We start from the raw sequence: 27,440 nt of genomic DNA, 5'->3' as shown, positions 1-27,440 counted from the left end.
ATTAATTGAGTTCAAGGCCCGAGATGTGTTGCCTAAAAACATTGACCATGTTAGAAGATTTAGGACTTTGGGTTTTTGACATGTTGAATTTGAGTGACAGCCTAGGTAGACTCTGGTATGGAGTTGGTGACGTGGGACTGAGAAGAGAATTGATAGGAGTGAGTAGCTCTCAGGACATTGATGTGGAGAGTCCTCAGCAAAGAGGACCTTCCTGATGAAAGGGTCAGAGCAGCATCAGAGCAGAGACTGGGGTCCTTGTGTTTAGTGCACTCATCAGCATCGCCATGTTTTAGGAAACAGGCTGTTAAATTCCTTTGGACAGGATGCTTCCCAGGTGTTACTGTCAGGTTCCTCACCTTCTGCTACAGGTAGCAAGATGGGCTGCAGGTGGGGCTTCCCTGCTGGCACAGTGGTTAAGAATCCGCCTGCCAATGCAGGGGACACGGGTTCAAGCACTGGTCCGGGAAGATCCCACATGCCGCGGAGCAGCTAAGCCCATGTGCTGCAACTACTGAGTCTGCGCTCTAGAGCCCGTGAGCCACAACTACTGAAGCCTGCGTGCCTAGAGCCCATGCTCTGCAGCAAGAGAAGCCACCAAAATGAGAAACCCGTGCACTGCAACGAAGAGTAGCCCCTGCTCACCGCAACTGGAGAAAGCCCACGTGCAGCAACAAAGACCAAACACAGCCAAAAAATTAAAAAATTAAAAATAAATTAAAAAAAAAAAAAGATGGGCTGCAGAGCCTCACCATGACAGGACAGAAGCTGGAGCCAGGAACTTCGCAGCATCCTGGATAGACTTCTCCACAGATGGGCGGAACTGAAGAGGGAGGCTTTGGGTGGCTTGGGACTCAACCAAAGCCATTCCAGATGTTGTAATCAGAGCATCCTGCTCTTCTGTTGCTTTCTGCCCATGTAAAATGGAAATTATCCAGAGGGTGAGCACCTAGTAATGAAGTCTGGGTCACTCCCCACCTGTCTCACTAAATGCCACTTGGAACCAGCGCCTTTACATTTGACAACAAAATCAATGAATGAAATATCGCAGGGTTGAAAGCGATGCTGCCCAGAATTCGTTATGGGCAGTGCTGTGTTCCCAGGGATGGAAAGGCTTGGCGCTCTGTACCTTACCTTCTGGGAACATCAGCACATCCACTTAATGAAACTCAAACCTTCTGTTAATCCTTCACCTTATTTGCTTTTAAACTTGACTCCTTTGAACAAAACTCAGAAGGCCTTCTCTTTGGATTCTGCCTCTTTGAATGAGCTGTAATGAAAAAAATGGAATATGCATCAGTTAAGGGGAAAAGGGACTAGTTAATTAGGAAACCAGCTGATGAGATTAGAGGACTTTTTCTCTTAATCGCCGGGTCCCCTTGGTGCCAACACCATTTCCTTTGAATTGTTCTTTCCTTCCGAGGATCATCTCAGTACTGAGCACACTGAGCTGAGTGTTACAGTTTGTACAGATTCAGAGATAGCCACGGGGTCAAGGCAAAGAAGGGTGGCCAAGGGAAGGGAGGGTGGTGTCTCCTTCACTTTCCCTTGGAGAATTGAAACAACATTATTGAAACAGTAATGTCATTCCTTCAGAAGTGATGAAAAGTAGGGTCGAGGTGAGAGAGTGACCTCTTAAGGTATGTGTGTGGCAGAGTGGGGAGAACAGAAGATAATCAAGGGAGGGTGAGGCAAGGGCTGGTTGTCCTGCTGCCCTTTTGTTACAAGGAAGTGTTCTTTCCTTGAGAAAGCAGGTGTTTAAGTGAGGGATCAGGAAAGAAGGAAAAACATCCAGGATCACAGTTAATGGTTCATCTAGGGAATACCTTCAATTTTAATCCAGGCTACCATTTTTTCTTTTTTTCCTTCAACAAATATTTATTGAGGACTTACTATATTCCAGGCACTGGGCTCTAGATATATAACAACAGCACAACTGCTGAAAAGTTCATGTCCAAGTATGAAAGAGAGGCAGGGGAAAAGCATAAACAGGATGGGAGCTATGAAGGAAACATAAGAGACTGAGAATTAGAGAGTAAGGATCAGGGAGCTACTTTGGACAGAGAGACATGAAGAGCAATGCTTCTCTGCAGGGGAGGCATTTAAGCTGCGAGAAGACAGAGGAGCCGACCCTGAGAAGAGTAGGGGAGAAGGTGGAGGAGAGCATTCCAGCTTGTGTGGAGCCTGAGGTGGGAAAGAACTGGTGGCCTTGGAGGAACAGGAAGTCCCCTGTGGCTGGAGTAGTGAGTGACAGTGTTGAGAGGGATAGGAGATGGACAGGGGCTTGTTCCTACAGGGACCTGGAGGCCATGATAATGAGTTTGCTTTTTATGTTTGAACAGAGTTTTGTAGTGGGGGACTGAGATCTGTAGTGAGATCTGATTTGCATTCCAAAAGCCCTAACTTGTTTGCACTGTTGGAGAATAAATTGGAAGAGCCAAGCATGCAAGCAGTTAGCAAAGCAGCATTTGCTGAGAGGTGGCTAGACCTCAGATGCATGTGGGATGTGCTGTTTTGCGTGCTAGGATGTGGTTGATGAGGGAGGGGGAGGGAATCAGGGTTGACTTTCACCTTTCTGGCTTGAACAACACGAGGAGGGTGTGGTCACCACTGGTCGTCCTTTTAACAAATGTTGGTGGTCCATCAGCACTGTGCTCTGCACCAGGCCAGGGCTGAGGAAATGGATGTGAGTGGAACACAGTCCCCGCCCTCCCTGGGTTCACAGTTGAAACAAGAAGACACTTAATAGAACGTTATAGAACCTGGACGTACAGGCATGCAACTGGAGGTGTTTATCAGAATCCCCAGTTAATTTATTCTCCCCATGTTCTCCCCCCTACTAGTTTTACTTGTTTTGTAGCAATTGTTACATTTCTGCTTTTGCTTATATATTTAAACTATATGATACATATTCTACATGGAGAGGAATGTGTATAATATTTATATTTTGTTTAAAGAATAGTAAATCCAACATCCGTATATCCACCATCAAGCTAAAGAAAGCAACCTTCATCAAACCCTTTGAAGCCCTGTGTACACTTTGCCCAGAGTTAAACTTTATTCTGGATTTTGGATTTATCAATTCCATGCCCTTCTTTGTAGTCGAATTCCCATGTTCCCCAACGATATATTATTTATTTTGCCTCTTTTAACTTTATGTAAATGGAAGCATTCTGCATAGACACGTCTATGACTTCCTCTTTTTTGCTCATGTTCTCTTAGTGGGATGTATCATTGTTGTGGCATGTAAATCGAGTTCATTCATTTTCACTACCCTGTATGAGTAAGTCACGGTATATCAATTCTTTTATCACAGGTCACTTGGGCTATTCACAGTAATACTTCTATGAATGTTATTGTAATATCTGCTAGGGCACATGTCTCCTGGGGTTTTCCTGAGGGGTTACATAGGAGTGGGTTATAAAGTGTATATGCTCAAGTGATCATCAATGATTTTGCAAAGTGGTAGTTACAATTTACATTCCCATCCTAGGGATTAACAGTTCCCATGGCTATCCATCTTCAACAGTATTTACTCATTAGTTTTCCTTTTAAATATCTTTGCCACCCTAGTGGTTGAAGAATGATATGTCAATGGCATATTAATTTACATTTTTTATTACTAATGAGGCTGCACATTTTTAGTATGTTTATTGGCTGGTTGGATTTTCTATTTTAGAAATACTGTCCATGTCTTTTGCGCATTTTCAGTTGAGTTGTTCATCTTTCCCTTATTGATTTGTGGCTGCTCTTTATATGTTCTAGACACCAAGCCTTTGCCAATTTTATGTGCTGCAAATATTATCTCTCGGTTTATTCTGTCTTTCCACTTTTTCTATGGTGCCAATTCAGTTGATACACTGAAATTCTTAATTGTAGTGTAGTTGAATTTATCAGGCTTTTCCTTTATGGCTTGCATGTTTTTGTATTGGGTTTAAAAAAATAACCCATACTCTGGGGTTATAAAAATATTCTGCATATTTTATTCTATTTATTTTAGAGTTTTACCTCTCATCATTTAATTCCTTCATTGATATGGGAGTGATTCATATGTTAAGTATGGATAAGGTTTGTTTATTTTTTGTATGGTAACCATTTGTTCCAAGATAATTTTTCAGGTTACCTTTCCCTCCTTTATCTGTCAGAGATCAAGTTCCTACACATGAATGACTGTTGCATTGGTCTGCTCGTATATCCCTATGTCAGTACAACACTATGTAATTATACCTTTATAATAAACCTTTTTTTTTTTTTTTTTTTTTTTTTTTGCGGTACGTGGGCCTCTCACTGTTGCAGCCTCTCCCGTTGCGGAGCACAGGCTCCGGACGCGCAGGCTCAGCGGCCATGGCTCATGGGCCCAGCCGCTCCGCGGCATGTGGGATCTTCACGGACCAGGGCACGAACCCATGTCCTCTGCATCGGCAGGTGGACTCTGAACCACTGCACCACCAGGGAAGCCCTATAATAAATCTTAACAGCTGGTAATGCCAGCCCCCTCACTTGTTCTTCTTCCTTTTTAAAAATTGAACTATAACAAAAATATAGTATGTGTGAGTAAATAGCACGATGAATTATCACAGTCTTGGCTATTCTCAAATACACATTTTAGAATAAGTTTGTCAAGTTCTATGCATGTACATAAATACATACACTTACACACACACACACACACACACACAATGGGATTTTGATTGGAATTTTATTGACTCTATATCCGTAAATCACTTTGATGAGAATTGTTATCTTTATGATGATGAGTCTTCCTATCTGTAATCATGATTTGTTATTCTTTTGGTTTGCTCTTCTTTAATATCTTCCAATAAAATTTTACAGTGTTTCCCATAAAAGTCTCACACATCTTTTGATAGTGGTACTTCTGGGTACCTGATATATTTTGTTGACATTGCAAATGATATTTTAGTGTATTTTTTACCTATTGCTGGTATATGAAAGACAATTAAATTTTGTTATCCAGAACCTACTCTAATAATTTATCAATAGACTTCAACTTTTTTATAATGTAAACATATCCGCTAATAATATCTTTTTATTAATAGGCACAGTTCATATTTGCTTTTTGGATTTTTTTTCATCTTTTTATTTTCAATTTTCTTTCTGTTCAATGATATATAGCTGGGGTTTTAAAAAAGTTTGTTTAAATATCTGTCTTTCTCCCAGGAAGTTTAGTTTATTTACCTAGATGACTGTTACCAATATGCTTGGTGTTATTCCTGCCATTTGATTTTGTGCTTCCTCTGTGTCTCACATTTCTTTATTTCTCCTTTCTTACCATCTGTGGATTGATTATGAATTTTTATTTCTCATTCCACTTTTAACCTCTACTAGATTGAAAGTTACATAGTAGGAATCTTAACATGAATACTTAAAGTCTGAAATTAATATCTTCCCACTTCCAAAAAATGTGAGAGCTTTAGAATGCTTTATCTATAATCACCTTCTCCTATATTATATGCCTGTTACTTAAAGTATGCTTGTTTATTTTGTTTTTGTTCTATTTTCATTCATTACATGGTATTGTTGATTTTCACCTGGTAGCTTTTTAAAATTTTAACTATAAATTGGCTCTTATCTTTTCTCACTATTCTTTCTAATATTACAGACTTTCCTTCTGGGATCATTTTCCTTCTTCCTGAAATATATCTTTTAAAATTTTCTGTAATGAGTGTCTGCTACTAGTAAAATCTACTTTTGATTCTCTGAAAAATTGTCTTTATTTTGCCATTCTGAAGGATGTTTTCACTGCATCTATAAGTCTAGGTTGACAGTCATTTCCTCTTGGCCCACCAAGGATGTTACTCCACTCTCTTAGGGTTTACATTGTTTCTGTTGATAAGTCAGCTGTCAGTCATTTTTCATTTGTATACCTTTTACTTGGTTCATTTTCAAATAGGCCAGGTCATTTTTTGACAGTTTTCTTGTTCTTTGTTGTAGTTTATTTTTTTTCTTGCAGTACGCGGGCCTCTCACTGTTGTGGCCTCTCCCGTTGCAGAGTGCAGGCTCTGGACGCACGGGCTCAGTGGCCATGGCTCACAGGCCTAGCTGCTCCGCGGCATGTGGGATCTTCCCAGACCGGGGCATGAACCCGTGTCCCCTGCATCAGCAGGCAGACTCGCAACCACAGCGCCACCAGGGAAGCCCTGTTGTACTTTTTGTAGTCTGTATAGTTGTCTATTCATGTATAGCAAATTGCAGTAAAACTTAGTAAGTTCAAACAAGTCACTTTATTAGGTCTTGCAGTTTCTGTTGGACAGAAATTCAGGAATGGCTCAGCTAGGTTATTCTCTTTTGGCAGCTCTCATGCAGTTGCAGTCATATGTCAGCTTGGGCTGGATAATTGACTTTTTTAAACATAAAAATGATATTGTGTTATGGTTGTTTGTATTTTGGTTTGGGGTTTTTTTTTCAGCTTTATTGAGATATGATTGATAACATTGTAGAAGTTTAAGGTCTACACCATGTTGATTTGATACACTTACATATTGCAAAATGATCACCACCATAGTGTTAGGAAATACCTCCATTATGTCACATCATTACCATTTCTTTTTTTGGTAGTGAGAACCTTTAAGATATATTCTCTAAGCAACTTTCAAGTATATAATATGGTATTATTAACTATAATCACCATGTTGTACATTAGTTCCTCAGAACTTATTCATCTTATAACTGGATGTTTGTACCCTTTGACCAACACCTCCCCATTTTCCCCACCTTCCAGCTCCTGGTAACCACCATTCTACTCTCTGTTGCTATGAGTTTGGCTTTTACAGATTCCACATATAAGTGAGATCACACAGTATTTATCTTTCTCTTTCTGACTTATTTCATTTAGCATAATGCCCTCAAGGTCCATCTATATTGTCCCAAATGGCAAGATTTCCCTCTTTTTATGGCTCAATAATAGTACACTCTGTGTGTGTGTGTGTGATGGTGGGGACGACATTTTCCTTATCCATTCATCCGTAGCTGTACATTTAGGTTTTTTCCGTGTCTTGACTATTTTGAACAGTGCTACAATGAATATGGGAATGCAGATATCTCTTTGAGATCCTGTTTTCAGTTCTTTTGGATATATACCAGGAAGTGGGATTGCTGGATCATATGATAGTTCTGTTGTTAATTTTTTGAGGAACCTCCATATTGTTTTTCACAGTGGCTGAACCAATTTACATTCCCACCAACAGTGCACAAGGGTTCCCATTTCTCTACATTCTTGCTAATACTTATTAACTCTTACCTTTTTGATGATAGCCATTCTAATAGGTGGGAGGTGATATCTCATTGTGGTTTTCATTTGCATTTCCCTGATGATTTGTGATGATAATGTACTTTTTGTGTACCTTTTATATCTTTGGAAAAATGTCTTTTCAGTCCTCTACCCATTTTTAAATCAGACGGTTTGGTTTTTTGCTATTGAAGAGTTCTTTATATATTGTGGACATTAACCCCTTATCATGTATACGATTTGCAAATATTTTCTCTGATTTCATAAGTTGCGTTTTCATTTTGTTGATTGTTTCTTTCACTGTGCAAAAGCTTTTTAGCTTGGAAGTCCCACTCATTAATTTTTGCTTTTGTTCCTGTGTTTTTGTTGTCATATCCTAAATATCTTTGCCAAGATCAGTGTCAAAGGGCTTTTTTCCCTGTTTTTTTCTAGGTGTTTTATAGTTTCAGTTCTTATATTTAAGACCTTAATCCATTTTGAATGAATTTTTGACTGGTGTTAAGATAGGGGTCTAATTTCATTCTCCTACATGTGGTTATCCAATTTTTCCAACACCATTTAATGAAGAGACTGGATAATTGATTTAAGATACACTTACATAGCTGGCAAGTTGGTGACTGCGATAGGCCAGGGGCTTTATTTTCCCTCCTTGGGGCCTCTTCACAGTCCATCTTGAGTATCCTCAGGACATGGAGACTGACCTCTCTCAAAGTGAGTAAACAACGAGAGCGAGAGCGAGAGCGAGAGCGAGAGCGAGAGAGAGAGAGAGAGAAAATATGAATGAACCAGGCAGGTAGAGAAGGATAATGAACCAGCAGAGGTTGTATCCTTTTTGTCACCTGAATTCAGGAGTCATATAGCATCACATGTGTCACATTCTATTCATCAGAAATGTCACTGAAATGAATCATTCAATAGGAGGGGGATTAGACTCTACCTTTTTATGCAAAAAGAATGAAAGAATTTGGGAATATATTTTAAAACTACCACCTAATTCTTGTTATTTCTTTTAAATATATTAAACAGATCTGCCTTGTGTTCTATATATATTAATTCCAATGATCAGTCTTTTGGGGTCAAATTCATTGTTACTTCTGTAGGGTTTGTTTCCTGATAGATTTTGTGATCATGGGTGTGTGTGTGTGTGTGTGTGTGTGTGTGTGTGTGTGCATGTGTGTGAGTTCATGTTCCTTGAATTTTTATCTGTGGGAATTGAGGCCAGGTTCTAAAATGCAGTCCTCTAGAAAGAATTTGTATTTGCTTCTTTATTTTTATTATTTTTGACTGCATCGGGTCTTTGTTGTGGCATGTGGGATCTTCACTGCAGCATGCGGGATCTTTCTCTTGCAGCACACGGGCTCTTCATTGTGGCACACGCGCTTCTCTCTAGTTGTGGCATGCAGGTCTTCTCTCTCTAGTTGCAGCACTTTGGCTGCAGAGCACGTGGGGTCTGTGGTTTGCGGCTCGTGGGCTCTCTGGTTGAGGCACACAGTCTCGGTACATGTGGCGCATGGGTTTAGTTGCCCTGTGGCATGTGGGATCTTAGTTCCTTGACCAGGGATGGAACCTGCATCCCCTGCATTGGAAGGTGGCTTCTTTACCACTGGACCACCCGGGAAGTCCCTGTGTTGGCTTCTGCCAAGCAACAAGTTTTACAGTGGCTATCAGATCAAAAAGATAGCTATGGGGCTTCCATGGTGGTGCAGTGGTTGAGAGTCCGCCTGCCGATGCAGGGGACACGGGTTCGTGCCCCGGTACGGGAGGATCCCACATGCTGCAGAGCGGCTGGGCCCGTGAGCCATGACCGCTGAGCCTGTGCGTCCAGAGCCTGCGCTCCACAGCGGGAGAGGCCACAACAGTGAGAGGCCCACGTACCACAAAAAAAAAAAAAAAAAAAAGATAGCTATGAATTCGGGCCCCCAAACTACCCGAGGGTGAGCCTAGAGTTAAGAATTCCCAGTAGAGACCTCTTTATCATTGTCTTTCACCCAGACCCAAAACCAAGACAAGTTTCTTACCTCTTCTTCTACAGGGCCAGCTTTCTACCACTTAACCTACCAAGGGTATGACTTTTAGGGGATTCTGGATTCATGCTTTGTTCTCCAGGCTGCTTTTGTACAGTGCTAGTCTTCTCCTGTTCCTGCGTTTGGCTCATTTAAATCAATGCTTCATGACGCTAGTTGATGGGCAAGTTCCCCAGCTTATGTACTGCCTTCACCTCGGTTCCCTCTCTGGGTTTGTGCTTTCATAGCAGTTTTCCTTAATGATTCTGAGGAATTACCTTATCTTCTTGCCTACTCATTTTTTCTTATACATACATTATATGCATGTATAAATTCACCCATGCATTTATGCATACATGTAATCCTTTTTTTTTTAAATCCAGGATTTTTATTTTATTTTATTCTTCAGGATATATTCCCTTCCATAGGGTCAGATACTCATGGATGTAAGATGCACTTTAAAACTACAAATTCCCTGGCCCAACCCCGACTTAGCAAATCAGACTCTTCTGAGATGGGGCCAAGTACATATATTGTTTTAAAAACCTCCCCAGAGGATCCTGATGTCTGCCACTGCCAAGAGATAATTATTATAATGAAGACATGGTCCAGAAGCAACAGAAGTGCAGCAAGAGAGCTAAATTTGGCCAAGAAAATTGGGGAAGGTTTTACAGAGGAGGAAATTGCCTTTTTTCCTAAACGTTCCCTCTTCAAACTGCCTCAGTTAGCGGCATGGTATGTAAGCATCCCGACATCAGGATCAGTCCATGTATCTGAACGCCCCTGGGGAACGTCCCAAGGCAGCGCTCTTCTCACTGTGTAGCGAGATCATGTGACGTAGCCTACCTGGTGGTGTGAGACCCCCCAGCACTTGCTAATGCCCATCCACACGCCTGCCCATTGTGTGGGCTCAGAACCACCAGTAGTCCAGCTTACAGAGCAAGAACCCACCTGCATGGCTCTCTGGTCCTGTGGAGGGTATGGAGTGGGCTGTCTGAATTGACAGGTAGAGCATGAAAGAGAATCTCAACTATATTGCCTGGGCAAGGAGGATTCTGCCTAGAAGATAACTCTCAGAAGGTCAGAGCCCATTCTTACATTATCCCGAGCTGTACCAAACCCTATGATGTCAACAGAGCTTTGCTTGACTTTCCTCTTCACTACCCTGTAAAGACTTTCACACCCAGTAGATTTAGTGGACCACACCCCTAGATCCACTTTAAAAAGAGATACTAAACAATTCGAGAGGCTTCCATATCTGGAGTCAGGAGGACCTAGTTTTGAATCCCAGCTCTATAGCTTACTAGCAGCATGACCACAGGCAAAGGACTTCACATTTTCTGAGCTCGCTTTCCATTTCTGTTCAATGGAAGGTAATAATATCTATCTTCTAAGATGACCAGAAAACTTAAGTGTCCTGTACAGTGTCTACTGGGCACTTCTGTTTGTTATTTTTGCTTTTGCTCTTATGGTTCTTAAAAACCCTAAGGGATAAATAGGACAAGGATTATTTTCATGTTCTTCTCCTGTTCAGCACATTGGATGTGCACACACCTCTGCATACAGGTCAAGACCAGCCTCCTGTCTCCATATGCTGACCCTGGTTTACGAAAGTTTCCAGGCGGCAAGCGTGCAAGTAAAGGAGCTTCTCTCTGCCCAAGTCACATAAGTTGCAGAAGTATGACTTGATCGAATATCCTGTTCCCAGTCCACGTCTTTCTCTCTGGCCCCCTTTGGCTTCTCAGTTCTCACCTGGAATGTTATTCCAAATTTACAGAAGGTGACCAGACAGCATGTTGAGTTCTCTCTGATCAGAGCTGCGGCTGCCCCCACGTACAAACTCTTTAAAATGATTCACCACGAGGAGCCTTACACCTAAGTTCCTGGGTCAGCATCTGTCAAAAATTGCATAAATGGAGTGGAATTAGAATCTCTCGGGGGCTAAAAGGTTGCATTTATAACAGGTTCTTCCATTCCTCTGATGCCTTTCATTCAATGACACCTCAGCGGAAAGTTAATTGAAATGGAAAACATCAAGCACAAAGGCAGAAAGGACTTATAAGTTGTTCAGGATTAGTCTACACTTTGATGTAAGCATCGATGCAAAAGTCACAGGCAAACCAAAAACTTTATGTTTGAAAACTGTTAAGACAGTGATATTTCCAAAATCTTCCTTTCTCTAAGAAAGATTCAAAATACCCCAAATGGGGAGTATTGATTCAGCAAATAAGGTAGGTCAGGGTTCTTATTAGATCATATGGGAGATTTTTGGGTACAGACGGATTAGCAATTATGTCTGTGTCTTAAGCAGCTATGGAATAATTGACAGCCGTAGAATCCTAGACAGTCAGAACTCAGCGGGGCCTTTGGGATTATTTTATGGAAATCTTTCACAAAAGTGGAGGTCAGGGTCTCAGAACAATTGGACCTGGCCTAGAACTCAGGTCTCTCGTTGCTTATTTCTAGTACTGTCCGTAGTAATGGCTCAGATTATCATAAAGCTGGCCATAATATAAGAAGAAAATGTACAAACGGATCATCACTGTGTGATAGGAGAATTGCTCCAAATGAAGGTATTTTAGAGCCCCAAGTTTTTTCTTTGAGTTAGAGTCTACTGATTAGAGTTATGTGGCATTTTTCTTGCATAGCCTACACCCCTAGTGTTATTTCCAATTCTGGTTATTTAAAGCAGAGTTAATATTTAAAGGCATTCCTCAGGCACTGGAATCTAGAATCCAACTGGATTCTTAACTACCTTTCTGAGTTGTCTAGTACAATAGCATTTTTGTTTTTAGCACTCATCCTTACCAAATCTTTTTCAAGAATTCAATTTAGTTTTCAGAGAAACAACTGTCTTTTCACACTTGTAATTAATCCATTTACATAATATTGACTGAGCATGCTTAATTGCAACAACAAGAACTGGCGTAAACAGGTTTGAGAACAAGCACAAGTCACTCTTGGTAAACGCACAGCCCAATGGGTGAGGGACAGGGACGGGTCCGCGTGCCGCAGAGCTGCTCCTCGTGAACTTTGTTCTGCGTGCCGTGTGCCCTGGTCAGGGTCAAAACACACCTGAGGGGCTTCCCTGGTGGCGCAGTGGTTGAGAGTCCGCCTGCCGATGCAGGGGACGCGGGTTTGTGACCCGGTCCGGGAAGATCCCACGTGCCGCGGAGCGGCTGGGCCCGTGAGCCGTGGCCGCTGAGCCTGCGCGTCCGGAGCCTGTGCTCCGCAGCGGGAGAGGCCACAACAGTGAGAGGCCCGCGTAGTGCAAAAAAAAAAAAAAAAGTTCATCTGTTGAAGTCCTAACCTCCAGTGTCTCAGAATGTGACTGTATTTGGACTTAGGGTCTTTAGAGAGGTCATTAGGTTAAATGAGGTCATTAGGATGGGCCCTGACCTGATATGATTAGTGTTCTTATAAGAAGAGGAGATGAGGACACAGACACACAGAGGAATGACCACGTGAGGACCCAGAAAGGTGACCATTTACAGGTGCAGGAGAGAGACCTCGGAAGAAACAACTTGCCAGAACCTTGATCTCAAATTTCTAGCCTCCAGAACTGTGAGAAAATAAATATCCGCTGTTTAAGCTTCCCAGTCTGTGGTACTTCGTTACAGCATCCCTAATAAACTAATACACACTACAAGGATGTTAGCTCCACCGAGGGCAGGGACCATCTCAGGGTTTCCCCATCATTGCATCCCCAAAGCCCAGCACAGTGCTTGGCTCTATATGTATTCAGTAACTATTTGGAGAATGGATGAATGACCTATCTCAAGGTGATGACAGACATCTTTGAAATATGGACGTTTCATAAACCCTGTACTGAGTGGTTCCAGGCCAGTGTTCCTTTATCCTTTCAGTATCTCTGTTTTGAATTTCCCGCCTGTCTTTCCTCCCTGAAGGAGCATTACTTCATCTCAATAATCTGCCCAAAGACCAGCCTTAAGAATATAGAGAGATTTTGTGCTCAAGCTTCCTGAGTGCTTCTCAGTCATGCAGGGGCCTCTCGTGGTAACTCCCACCTTCCAGGCTGTGTTTCAGACGGTAAAGTTTGCTCAATATCTGGCCTCTGCATAAGTAGAGTATCAATGAGTAATAATGCTGTAATCTCAGAAATGCTATTGGGGGAAAAAAAATCAAGTAATAGCTACATAAGACCCAGAAAGGCTTGGTAATAATGATAATACTTAAAGTTGAATGGTGTTTTACAGTTTACAGCCTTTCATTTCACTCTTAAAACAACCTCATGATGACATGATGGTGAATTTTATCATCATCCCTCTTATAAAATGAAAATAATAACAAAATAATTAAAAATAATAAAAAATAAAGTTCAAAAATGGAGTAGTTTGGGCCCGGGTTGCACAGTTAATAATTGGAAAAGCCAGAACTTAAATGTTGCCCTTTGAATCCTGCAAGCAGGTGCTTTTTCTGCAACCCCAGTGGGAAAAGTTAGAGGATTGCTCCTAGGCGCTATTATTAGTGATTCAAGGAGTGTCTGTGAATGAAGGATCTGAAAGATACCAACCAATTGTGTTTTTAAAAAGAGACCGACCCAAGAAGTCCATGGGTGGAGGTGGTAGCTGGATGCAGGCCAGCTCTGCTCCCCGAGCTGAGGCCTCGTCTGAGAGGTGACGGCAGCCGAGCGTCCTGGGAGTCTGTGTGATAAAAGCAGCCTTGGAAGAGAGCCCGGCGGCTGGCTCCGCATCCCTTTTTCATTTTTCCCATTTCCAAAGACCAGAGATCACAGAAGGAAGAAGAGAGAGAGAGATCATTATTAGAGACTGAGCAGGAGTTTTTAAACTGTAAATTAAGTGAATGTGGGCCCACTTGGGGCTGCCTTGGGGGACAGGGAAGCTTGGTCTTGCATCTCGTCAGATGGAATATCGTTATGTGGATCTTTATTGGATGGCAGGCTCTTTTCTGAGTCTCAGGCCTGCCTTTCCTATTCTTCCTAGATGTCCCTGGGTAGGACATGCTCTCAGCTCAGCGCCCTGGGATTAATGCTGAAGGAAATTAGACTCAGAGTGCCCCAATGGGATCCGGAGGACTCTGCAGAGCCCTAGACCCCTGCCTGTAGCCCCAGGGGGCACCACGGGCAGGAACGGGAGGGCTGGTCACATACACCTTGACCAGTCTTTCCACCCATCCTCTCTAGGTCCTTTGGAGCTTTGCCCACAGCTGTGCCAGCTGCAGCCCTTCCCCTGGGGAGAGGAATGCCTTGCAGATGGTTCCTAACCGTGAATTTAGGTGTAAAACGTAGACTTTTGCAACAGAGAGACGGGAACACAAGCCCCAGCTCTGTGGTCCTTAGTCACATGTCCTTGACACGTGACTTCCCCCCTCTTAGCGTCAGTTTCCCTTTCGAAAGACGAGAGGAGCGCCGTGCCCACGTCCCTGGGCTTGTCGTAGGGCACTCTGAGATGATGGAAGACAAGCATGCATCCCGGTGCCTGGGCAAAGCGCTCACCGAGCAGGGGCTGCCCTGAGAAGAACAGCCTCCCCTCGCGGGGCAGCCACGCGCACGCACGCAGCACAAGCGCGAGAACACGTGTGGGGACAGCCCAGCACGAGGAGGATGTTCAGAAAGGCGTCGCTAGCCTGAATAAAGAGAGCTCATGGTCAGGTTGGAAGGGAGCTTTGAGGTCATCAAATCTTGTGTTCTGCTCAGTGCACGTCATCCCCCGCCTATAGCATGCCTGCTGGGTGACCTCCCACTCCCAAAGGTCCCCAAACCTGCTTTGCATCAGAATTCCTGCAGCTGTCCTTTGCAGAGAGACCCCCTGGCCTCACCCCGAGAGAATCTGCTTCAGTAAGAGTCCGGTGGGGTGTGCAGAGAGCAGCCAAACCATTTGAGAAGCTTTTTTGCAGAGATCACGCAATCCAGAAGGCAGTGTTTCCTTTACTGCTGTATCTCCAGCAGTTGGTCCAGGGCCCAGTGCACAGCAGGGACGTGATGGATACCTGCTGGATGGGGGAGTAGAATCACGCAGCCTCGGAAGCCGTGCTTGGGAGCTTCTCCCTGGAAATGCAGCTCACTTCTGCCTGGGTGAACTCCAGTGATACTTACAGTCCTGCTTACGAGAAGCAAAATCTGTCTTCTTCCAATCTTAACTCATGCAGCGTATTTCTACCTTCTAGAGTGACACTGATTCTAATTCCTCTTAGAAGGGATTATCCCTCAGCTATAGAGGTCAGTAAGGGTGAAGTATTTTTCTCCAGATGAAATCAGGGTTGGCTGAACAAGGTATAAACTGGAGCCGGGGGTGCTTCATCAAGCAGCCCCAAGGAAACAAAATGATGGACGACAGGACCTTTTTAACTAGAACACATGGATTCCATCTCAGGGACATGCAATGTAAACATGGGGCACATAAACCTGGTTCAGGGCCCCAGTGCAGCCCCGTGAAATAGAAACCTTTACCATTTTACAGAGGAGGAAGCTGAGGAACTAAGAATTTGCCCAGGATTACCATTCAAGCGTACAAGAGCTAGAAATGTGGACCAGATGAGAATTATATTAAAGTGTAAGGAAAGAAGAGGAGGCCAAGTTGGAGAAGCTTAAGCACAGAAAAAAAAAAGGAGCGTAGAGTCGGGGGTGGAGTCCTATATCTTGCGTTGACGGCGTGTTTCTAAACACCTCCATCCCCTTCTCTGGGCTTCATCTGTCAAACTAGACAGTTCCAGAGGAATTATTAAGCCCTCCGCAGCTCATGTGAAACCTAACGGAAGAAGTCAGAGCTGTGAAACCTGCAAGTTCGGGAACAGTCCTTTGCAACCCTTTCGGGGCTGTTTAAATACCCTCTTGTGTCCCATCTTCTCGGGAGATGTTTTATTATTCTGCACGCACTAGCCGGGGGCACCTGTGGCTGTGAAGTGGTTCTTTCAGATGTTTAGTAAATGGCAATGTGATACTCTTATGTTTTCCTTATGACAGCCATGCTGTACTCAGACATGCATGGAATGGTACTATTAAAGGCTTTTCTATTTTAAAATAGCTGAGTCGAATAAACATGAGGTTGGAAAGGCATTGTTGTTTTCTCTGCTGATAGCTCAGGACAGCCCCTGATGATAACATTTTAATATTCCCCTGCTGCTGTAAGCACAGCTGGTTTGATGTGCAGCCGTGATTGGCAGGCTCCTCTGTGCACCCAGGAGCTTTCCTGGGGTGGGGAAAAGATAGCGCTGGAAGCAGCACCCATCATCAGGGCTAGAGCTACCTGCTCCTCGTGTTTACCTGGAGAGGTTAACTAGTACACATCCACTTCCGCGCCATTCACATAGAGCTCACCAGTTCTGGATGGTCTAGGTTTGTGAGTTGTAGATAATATTTATTTTTCATTCATTCATTCATCCAGCCAGCCATTCATCCACACTGTACTAGGGGCCTCAGGAGCATTAAATTTTTCACTCAAGGAAGCAAAGTCATTAAATTTGTACTTTTAAACTATTTCTACGGCTGAGTAAAGCAAAGTAGAATGGCAAGGGGCACCCCTGAGGGAAAGGTGATCAAGTATAAATCTGCTAAGGTGTCAGGGAAAGAGAGATGATGAGGCTAGAGCAAGAAAGGGGATGAGTTTGAAAAATAATAGATAAAGTCTGCAGGAGTTGGTTACGGCAGTGATGTGAGGGGTGAGGAGAGGGGGTTGTCGAGCTTGATTCAAAGGTCCTAGCTTCAGTGACAAGTTAAACCTTGAGGCTACCACCCACAAAGAGGCAGGAGTCAGAAGTTATTTAGGAAGAGAAAATTGTGGGTTTGATTTTGATCAGTTTGAGTTGAAGGTCGCTGTGAAAGAGCCAAGTGAAGATGGGTGGATTTAAGAGTAAGCAGCTCTGGAAAGTTGTCTGATATGGAGACGGGTGATGACCTTCCCCTCAGTGGTATTTGAAGCTGTTGAGTTAGATTCGATCATCCAAGGATACGAGGTAGAGCAAAAAGAGGGGGCCGAGGATGGGAGTTGGCGGGGGAGCCCCACGAAGGAGGCAGGGAAGGAACGTCCAGAGGGAAGAAAACAGCCAGGAGACTGGCGTCACAGAAGCTAAAGGCTGCGAAAAGTTTCAGTGGGGCTGGGGAAGGGCCAGCAGCGTGGCCGTCGGGGGGGCAGCCGGCTGAATTTCGCAGAGTCCAGCCCATGCAGCTAGGGTCAGTGCTTGACTGGGAAAACCTGCTTTCTGAACAATGACCATCACAAAAGGGAAAAAGGGAGATAGATGCCTTTAGTTGAGCATCTGCCACGAACCAGGCACTTTTACGGTACTACCTTATTTATCAATACATCCATTCTTGGAGGCAGGGGGTGGCGCTTCTTCTATTCTTGCCCTTTTACTGATAAGGAAATTGAGGCTCAGAGACGTTATGCCTTGTTCAAGGCGTACGGAACTGGAGCTTGAACTCTGTTTTGCCTGGTTGTAAAACCCTTTGTCTTTCTAATTTATACCCGGTGGGCAGACGCCCCGCCTACCCTTTCCACATTCTGTGTGCTACGTGGAAGCATCACGAACCCCTGCTTCCCTGGGGCCTCACCTCCTGAATGGCAGCGGCCCTGCCTTGAGCCAAAAGCTGCGGAAGGAGGGAACCAGGGCAGTTCCCAGTCTGGAGCCATCCATCTGCCGGCTGGTGACACCGACACCCGGGGCCCCAGCAGAATAGCAAGCTTGTTCGCTCTTGTCTGGCTGTTAGTGGTGATGTATGAATAAGCAAAGAAGACAGCTTCATTTTCATAAGTTAACTTGTGCCGAGAGTAAGGAAGACGGGAAACAGTGCACTTAATCATCACCACAGGGCCAGCGCAGAAAACAATGACGGAGCCTTTTCTACTCATCACAGTGTTTTATGATAATAACTCCTATTACAGAGGAGACAGGCGGTGTGGAATGCTGAGGGCAGCAGCACACCAGCATCCCGTGTCATCTCCCCAAGAGGAATCCCTGGGATTGTACCTCTTCATGGGAAAGCAAGCCCAGGATGGGTTTGCATCATCAAGATTAAGGCTTTAGACTTTGACCTCTGGAGACCAGGCTGTAGCTGCCACCTGGCTGGTGAGCTGGGATTGCCAGAGCTGTGAAAATAAGCTGTCTCATACGTGCTGTCACCAGGAACCTGAGGAGAACTATGCCCAGAACAGTGTTCCAGGACAGCACTGCTACCCGAAAAGGTCTGGGGGAAGCTTGGGAGCTTGGAGGTCTGTGTGGAAGGGGCAGGTGTGGCCTGCAGTGTGGCAGGGGCTGTGGCAGGCAGGAAACTGGCGTCACCCACTCTCCCCATAGAATCCACTATTCCCTGCCCTCCATTCCTCCTACTTATCAGCGTTGCTGCCATTGCAAGTACCGCGCTGCTTCATAATTGTTTACCTGTCTCCTTCCAACTGCCTCTAGGGTGCAGACTATGTTTTATCTGTCTTTGATTCCTTAGAGTTTTGTGTGGTATCTGACACAAAGCAAACCCTCAATCAATAGCAAACTGAACGAAAGTGTAGGTAAGGTTAGGATTGTATCAGCTAAGGGAGGGAGGGGACAGCTGAGACGGAAGATGCCGAACCCAGGCCAATGGGGCAGAATATTGGGCCAGGGGAATTCTGGGTATGATGATAAAGAGTAGATACCTACTGAACATTTTACTATTTTCTGGGCATTGTTAGTGGTGATGTTTGAATAAGCAAAGAACACAGCTTCATTTTCACAAATTAACTTGTGCCTGAAGAAAAAGTATGTTTAATTCTGAGGTGTGTACTTTTGTCAACGCCACGTTATAAATGAATGAAGAAACAGGCACAGAGAGGTTAAGTAGCTTGTCTAAAGTCACACAGCTAGCACCTGGGTGAGGAGTCAGGATTGGAAACCAGGCAGTCTGGCTCTGCCATTCACTTTCTTCACCACTTTACTGTACTCAAGAAGTGTAGCACTGGAGGCGGCCACTGAATTCTGCTGGTTGATGTGCTAGATTTAGACACCACATGAGTTTTATTGTTTGCTAGGGGCCCTGCAAGGGAACCTCACCGATGACCAAAGCCAAGACAGAGCTCCCAGCCCCTGATCGATAATTCTCAAATTTTAATGTGCATCCAGATTACCTGGGGATTTTTTTAATGCAGATTACTAGACCCACTGGCCAGAGTTCTTATTTAGAAGTGTTATGATGAGGGAATTAGTATGTGATATTACGCCCATACTCCCAGATCCTGAGAGATACGACAAAGGAGAGCAAAATGTCACCTTATTTTGCTGATAAAAGTTAAACTGGAGGTTTTGACTTGAATGTGCATCTACGGTGGACGTTCATAATACCAGCCCCGGAGCTGGAATCGCCTGCCCTGTCACAGGAAGCGTGGGGCGACTGCAGCCTCATCCGGAGGGGACCTGCCCTGTGCAACTGATCCAAGGTGGAGCTCTGCTGGCACACGGGCTCCTGGGAGGAAGATGAAGGAATGACTAGGCCACCTGAACTCTGAAACTCACCAGGTCAGGTAACTCCTTCCCTGCCCGTGGGGAAGAGGAAGGGTTGGGGGTAAGAAGCCAGGAAATCCCTCCTTCACAAAACAAAAGATGTAGAGGGAAGCAGCCTTCCTGTCACAGTTAACTTCACAGTTGAGGCCTGGGAATCTGCACCTTTAACAAGAAGCCCAGGTGTTTCTGTAGCAGTTGGTCCTCAGACCACACTTAAAGAAACAAACTTCGGGCTTCCCTGGTGGCGCAGTGGTTGAGAATCCGCCTGCCGATGCAGGAGACACGGGTTCGTGCCCTGGTCCGGGAAGATCCCACATGCCGCGGAGCAAGAGGCCCGCATACCGCAAAAAAAAAAAAAAAAAAAAGAAACAAACTTCTAGAAGGACTTAATTGTTGTGCTAGATGGCCTTCAAAAAGAAAACCATGTGGATGGACTCACTGTCTTTCAGAAGCTGACCGATGAGCTTGAATGATGATATTTAAGAAGAGCTGTTACTTATATAATTTTTAACATGCCCCAGCCCCTGTGGTTAGTCCTTAACACATATGAAGTCATTTAAATACGTGAAGTCACAGCAGTTAGATACTGGGGCAGAGAGAGGTTAAGTAATTTCTTCAAGGCTACACAGCTAAAGAGTGGCAGGGCTAGAAATTGGAACCAGGCAGCCTGGCTCCAGCCTTCCCCTCTGTGTACACTGCTGCACGTGGTTCCCGGTCCACGGACACAGACCTCTGCAGGGTATCCACAAGCCCACTTGCAAAGCCCAGCTGTCGCTTTAATCATCAACAACGCAGCTAATGAATTCATCTGAAAAAGCAATATGAAATCTTAGTAGCTGTTTATTATTTTGCCTTCTCAACCAGTGGATATTAAAATTACAGCTATCGGGCTTCCCTGGTGGCGCAGTGGTTGAGAGTCCGCCTGCCAATGCAGGGGACCACGGGTTCGTACCCCGGTCCGGGAGGATCCCACACGCCACGGAGCGGCTGGGCCCGTGAACCGTGGCCGCTGAGCCTGCGCGTCCGGAGGCCTGTGCTCCGCCACGGGAGAGGCCACAACAGTGAGAGGCCCGAGTACCACAGAAAAAAAAAAAAAAAAAACAATCAAACAAAATTACAGCTATCATGTTGCTAATTAAGGATTATGTTTTCTTAACCTTAAAGAGGACTGGCATATGTGAAAGGGCCGCTTGCCACCATCAAAGGATATGCAGCCCAGGTGCAAAGTGACAGAAGGAGAATTTGGATGTTACTCTTTGAGATAACATGGCTTAAGGTTAACAATGCAAATTACTCCTTCTCTGAAGATGAAGCCCTTGAGTTGAAGGCTCCGGTAGAGCAACCCATATAAAAGATGCTTTCAGGTGCTGCCACCCCATCTTTGCAGTTTTCCATGCAAGAAAGGAAGACGCCAGAGTTCCCTGAGCTGAGTGAGAGAATGTGTTGATGTTGGCGAATGGGGAGAGGATGAAATGCTTTGCAACCTCAGAAATGTGGGGACACTAATACACTAACATAAGTGGTCTCCATTCAGGAGAGATTTACGCACCAGATGTCATTTATTTAGCAGACATTTATTCATGCCTATGAGTGTGTTAGATTTGATGCAGTCCTTGCCCTTGGACAAATGGAGAGGTGGACATTTACAGATGAGGTGTGTGTGCTTGAATATCACCCATTCTGTCCTTGACAGGACATAAGTCAGCCGATGACAAAAATACCGGGAGGAAGCGCTAAGTAGAGATGTCCCCCGTCTAATGCGGAATTCACAGTCTGCTTCTTGCTAGAGATGGGCCTGAAAGGATTACTGGTTGGGAGTAGCAGGGGCCAAGGCTGGCGGGAGCTGTATGAGCAAGACACGGAGATGAGGACACAAGCAGTAAAACTATGCATTTTCGTGTGGCTGTTAGAAAATTCATCTGAAGGCGTAGGTCGAGGCAGAATACAACTCCTGGAATGTCCGAAAGTGGAATTTGGACCTTCAGATAGCTGAAGATTACCTTTCCTGAAATTCACATGGCCACCCTAAATTCAATGAAACATCATTCCCCTTTATCGGTTCTGAGCACATGACACCCTTCTTTCATCGTGCCAAAAAAAAACCATGGTGGCGCCAACCAGGGGTCATTCGTAATAATGAACCAGCTCCCCCAAGGACCCCACATGCCCTTTGAGTCCCAGCCTCGGAGTGAGGTTATTAAACAGGCTCTCTAACAAGGTTATAGCATCAAGACTCAGCGCACAGCTTTCTCGGCTGAGGGCACTGCGCCTTTCAGATCCGTTTTGCACGAACGTCCCAAGCTTGTTGCATGTGGAATTGATTCGCTCTTGCACTTTCTGAACTGGTGATCTGTTTTTCTGAGGGATTCTACACGTTTTGGTTGTGATTATATACAGTGACACAGTGGGTGGTAGTATTTTTCCTATGCCGCTAATTTATGTATTTGTGCTGGGGCAGTGATTTAGATGGGAGCTCGATAAATTGATCAAATAAATTACACCAAAGCCACACACCATCATTTCAGGGAGCTGTCATCACACCAAAGAGGTTCTATGTCACCCAGCGTGGTATTCCAGGAGAACGGGTGTGTTTTCTTCACGGGTTGCTAGGCTTTCATTTGGTCAGAAAGAGCTTTATTTCTCAGACTGGCCAACAATGTAAGGATTTTAGCTCCAGAAGCCATCACTTAGCTGTGGAAGAGTGTGCCCTGTAGTCCTGTGACCTTCAGCAAGTTACTTAAATTTCTGAGTCTCAGTATCTCATCCTGTAAAATGTGGACTTATAATTTCTACCTCAAGCGTTTGTTGTAAAGGTAAGCAGTAATGCAGAGACAGTGGGAGGAATCTGGATGTCAGATAACTATAGATTCATATCCTGGCTCCAGGATATGCAGGTTTTACAAATCACAGCCCTCAGTTTCCTAGTTTTTAGAATGCTGTTGATAATAGTTGCAAGGGAATGCCTTCTGCACGTGGCATGGCAGGGTAGAAGATATATAGAAGATAGTTGATTCTGATGGCTACCTGCCCCACCTACAGGGCCTGAGTCCAGAAACATTAACACTCTAAGAAATTGGGGTGAATGGAGGACTCACCTGAGGTGCTAAAGCTGCTAAGAAATTGATTGCGAGGCCTGACTCGCCGTTGATATTGGCCTCAGTACGGTAGAGGGCGAGGCCCATGTCATAGCCAAGCTCTGGGGACAGAGAAGCAATTGTTCCTCTGGAAAACACGCCTGCCTTGACATGGTGCTTGTTGACAAAAGACAAAGTGGATGTGAGAGTAAAAAACACTGCAAGAATGTGGCTCTTCTCTGGGGGCTCCCTTGTCATTAACCAAGGGTCCTTTCTTCCTCCCTGAGTGAGAAAATTACCTCAGCTCCTGCCTCCAAAGCCAGTAAATTAATATACACTGGGAAACAGTGAACTGGAACATTTGAAGAAGAGTATGTCAGTAAATAAATGCGTGTTACGTGAGTTAAGGGATAGGTGGACAGATGGGCGGGTGAATAGTTGAAGAATTCTGGCTTTGTCACAGATCAACTAGATGGCCTTGGACAAGTTGATTAAGTACTCTGGGTGACCTCCATTTCTTTTCTGTAAAAGAGGGATAATGAAAATGGCTGGGCTGCCTAAGTGTGAGAATTAAACATATTAATACCAGTGAAGCACTTAGATAAGTGCTTTTGGCACCTCACAAAAGCTCCCAATAACAAAACCTGTGTTATGATGATTTGCCATTGTTGTATCTGCTGTTCAGTACTCAGTGTCCCACGTGGCTTGGCTTCTTTTAAGACCTTTGCATTCTCTGTACTTCACAGGTCAACAGGTCCTGGGCCTCGTAGAGAACCAGAGTGATTGGTACCTCGGAAACCTGTGGAAGAATCACCGCCCTTGGCCTGCCCTTGGAAGGGGCTACAACACAGGTAAATCACGATGGTGGCTTGCTGGGGGTGGGACAGGAGGTGGGCCAAAGCACGGGAGAAGGCCACCCGGTTGCCTGAGTTCTGCACTGGACGGTGCATGAGCCGTTGGCCTTCTGGTTCTTGCTTAGGGCTGCGGCTACAGGCAAAGTCGCTACTGGGCCGTGGCGGTCCGTGGCATTCTCACCAAAAAGCCCCTCTCCTGACTGACTGTCAGCCCACATCCAGCGAGACATCTTTACGAGTGTGACCTGTAGGTTCCGTGGCTCTGTTAATAGAGACTAGAGATCATCGTGTCCACCTTAGGTCCCCGGGGCCTGTGTGCATTCTCAGCGTTCAAGGTTCATCTTTGTTTGGGGAGCAAAGCTGCTGATGTGTATTGACTCAAAGTTTCTTGTCAGAAGTGACATAATCTCTTTTTTATTTGTTTTATTTTGTTTTGTTTTCTTTTGTATAATTGAAGTATAGTTGATTTACAATGTTGTGTTAGTTTCAGGTGTACAGCAGTGATTCAGTTATATGTGCATATATATCTTTTTTTTTTTCAGATTCTTTTCCCTCATGGGTTATTAGAAAATATTGAATATCGTTCCCTGTGCTATACAGTAGGTCCCTGTTGGTTATCTATTTTATATATAGTTGTGTGTATATGTTAATCCCAAACTCCTAATTTATCCCTCCCGCCTCCCTTTCCACTTTGGTAACCGTAAGTTTGTTTTCTGTCTCTAGGTCTGTTTCTGTTTTGTACATAAGTTCATTTGTATCATTTTTTTTTTTTAGATTCCACATATAAATGATGTCATATGATATTTGTCTTTTTCTGTCTGGCTTACTTAGTATGATAATCTCTAGGTGCATCCATGTTGCTGCAAATGGCATTCTTTCATCCTTTTTTATGGCCGAGTAATATTCCATTGTGTAGATGTACCACATCTTTATCCATTCATCTGTCAAGGGACATTTAGGTTGCTCCCATCTCTCGGCTATTGTAAATAGTGCCACAGTGAACATTGGGGTGCGTGTGTCTTTTCGAGGAAATGACATGATTTCTGCTAGCGTGAAATTGGCTAAAGCACATCATGTGGTCGTGCTCAGCTTCAAGTAGTGCGGCCAAGTGCAACCCGACCACGTTCCTGGAAGGAGAAAAGGCAGAAATATTTGGTAATTGGTACTTAGGGATATCACAGCCCCTAAACACCATGTGTCTGAAATCAAATCCATTTTCTACCTTGTTGCTGACCCAAAATGGTACCTCCTCTTTTCTTCTGTCTCTGTTAATAGTATCATTCATTCATTCATTCGTTCTTTGTGCAGCTCTTGTCTGTCTGATGCTTACTGTGCGCTGGGCCCTACGCTAATACACCAGACACAGCCCGTGACCTCGTGGAGCTTATAAAGGATGAAACTAGAGCAACCTCCCTCTCCTCAGGCCCAGGTCTTGCCACTGTCTACCTATGAAATGCCTCTGAATTCTGCCTCTTCCCCTCCATCCTCTTTGCCACTACTTTGGTACCCTATTCTCAAAGGATGCAGACCCATGATCTGGGTCAGGACTGGAACTTGGAGCTCAGGGGGCAGTAGGGTAGGTCAGGCCAAGAAGGGCTGGGACTTGGCATCTGGGACCAGCTATACTGAGTTGGGACAGGGGTCTGGGGATGGCGCCACCTGAAGGTGATAGGTGGTAGCGTCTCCTGGACACTAAGGTCAGTCTGTAATGGGAAGAGCCAGACTCAACTCTGAGAGCAGAGGGTCAGATTTCTGAGAGGTCAGATGCAAACACAGAGCCCCAGAGGCCACAGGAAAAAGGCTGAGAGTCATGCTTCCAGAAGTGAAAGTTCAGAGATCAGGTCAGAGTGGGGTCAAAGCTGGAATAAGACAAGGAAAGAAAGGTCCAGGGTCAGTGTCCTGCGCAGCCAGAGGTTAGGGAGGCCTTCACTGAAAGCTGTCCTTTGAACTGGGGGGACATTCCTTTAGCCAACATTTGCCAGAACGTCCAGGCGTGTCTCACGGGATGTAACACCTACCAGGCATCACAGCCTGCAGGGGTTGCAATGGAAGAATTTTACCACCAACCCTTCACAGACCCAGGCTGCATGCTGGAGGCTGTGCTGGGCATTCACCCGTGGGTTGCTGGATGGTGGAAAATTCTGGGGAGTCCCTGAGAGGGGTCAGGTTCAGGGAGGGGGCCCAGAGGGGCTCAGAGCAGCAGCTTTTCTTAGCTGATTTAGAGGTATTTTGGTGTTTTAATAATGGGTAAGCCTCTGTAGCCCAGCTGAGTATTGACCAGGTGCTGTCCCTGGTGCGTTCTAGGTGTTCATCTCATCTGATACTCACACTAACCTCACGAGGCAGGGGCTGTTCTTATCTCTATTTTATACCCAGGACACTCAAGCTTAGAGAGTGGAAGGATGTAGTCTGATAAGTAAGGAGCCTGCTATTAACTGGTAACCTTCCTAGCTTGAACTTTAGTGGCTTCAGGATCAAGAATACTATTTTTTTTTTTTTTTTTTTTTTTTTTTTTTTGCTGTACACGGGCCTCTCACTGTTGTGGCCTCTCTCATTGCGGAGCACAGGCTCCAGACGCGCAGGCTCAGCGGCCACGGCTCACGGGCCCAGCCGCTCCGTAGCACGTGGGATCCTCCCGGACCGGGGCACCAACCCGTGTGCCCTGCATCGGCAGGCGGACTCTCAACCACTGCGCCACCAGGGAAGCCCCAAGAATACTTTTTTAAAATGTGGAGTCGGGCTTCCCTGGTGGCCCGACTGGGCCCGTGAGCCATGGCCGCTGAGCCTGCGCATCCGGAGCCTGTGCTCCGCAACAGGAGAGGCAACAGTGAGAGGCCCGCGTACCGCAAACAAACAAACAAACAAACAAAAAATGTGGAGTCCTAGACTCTTGAAAGGTCTGGGGAGGGGTCCAGGATTCTGCCCTAAAGGAAGCCTCCAGGATGTTTCTGGAGTAGAAGGTCCAAGGGTCTGCTCTGATAGAACGTGGCACCCCACCGCTCCTTCCTGCAAGCTTAGCCAGGAACTGTTTTCTCAGCGCATCTGAGGCTGGACCTCCAGGAGCCCACGGCGGGCCAATGAGAGGGCTTCCCATGCTGCTTTTGCTCAGCAAATGATCGCCTCGCGTTGATCTCCTGTGCCTGCGTTTCCACACATTCACTCCCGGCTCTCCTAAAGCTCGGGACACCCATGCTTATCAGGTGGGAGAAGGGGCCTCTCAGATAAGCCCTGGCGTGTCTCTAGTTCCTGCCTTCCACAGCACAGAATAATAGAAAATGTCACATGGAGATACACTGCAGTGCCTCTAGGACACAGCATCAGGGTCATGGTTCTCTGCATCAAACAAAACCCACCAGTCATCAATCTGGGTTTGCAGGAGGAACCGTGTGCCACACTGGGGAATTTATTATGACCAAAATGGCATATGTCCCCTCCTGTTCCTCCCGGTCTGTCTCTCTGACTGTGAGGCCAGGAGACAGACAGGTACCTAAACCCTCTGCGGCCCCTACTTGATATACCAAGGCAGCGAGTTGCTTCCCTTCTTGCTGCTTCTCAAAGGGCAGAGCAGGTGGGGGAAAGCCCTGTTAGAAGTGATGTATCCATTTAAATAAGCCCGTGACACCAAGTGATCATTAGAAAAGGATTTATGCGACGTCAAGACGCATCGACTTTCATGATGGGGGTTTGTTATTTTAAGACAGGATTGTGCTACACATTAGTGGATGAGTCATCCAGACACTTAGATTCTAATGGAAATTGTCAGGACTCCACCGGCGAGAACCTGCTCCCCTGAATCCCAGCGCATCTCAAGCCTCCG

The 27,440-nt window shown here is 45.1% G+C and overlaps 1 protein-coding gene across 2 annotated transcripts in view; it reads left to right on the top strand.

Moving 5' to 3' along the window:
• Window positions 1–27,440, top strand: part of LARGE1 (LARGE xylosyl- and glucuronyltransferase 1) — a 582,916-nt gene that overhangs the window by 444,226 nt on the left and 111,250 nt on the right. For both annotated transcript variants that reach the window (XM_067010062.1, XM_059081736.2), the window contains exon 7: window positions 23,516–23,620. In XM_067010062.1, the coding sequence (XP_066866163.1) occupies window positions 23,516–23,620 (105 nt within the window). The remainder of the gene's footprint in view (window positions 1–23,515; window positions 23,621–27,440) is intronic.

This window comes from Kogia breviceps, chromosome 12 (assembly GCF_026419965.1).
Source record: "Kogia breviceps isolate mKogBre1 chromosome 12, mKogBre1 haplotype 1, whole genome shotgun sequence".
NCBI lineage: Eukaryota > Metazoa > Chordata > Mammalia > Artiodactyla > Physeteridae > Kogia > Kogia breviceps.
Note: the sequence above shows the minus strand (reverse complement) of the source record. Positions and strands in the feature narration are given on the sequence as shown.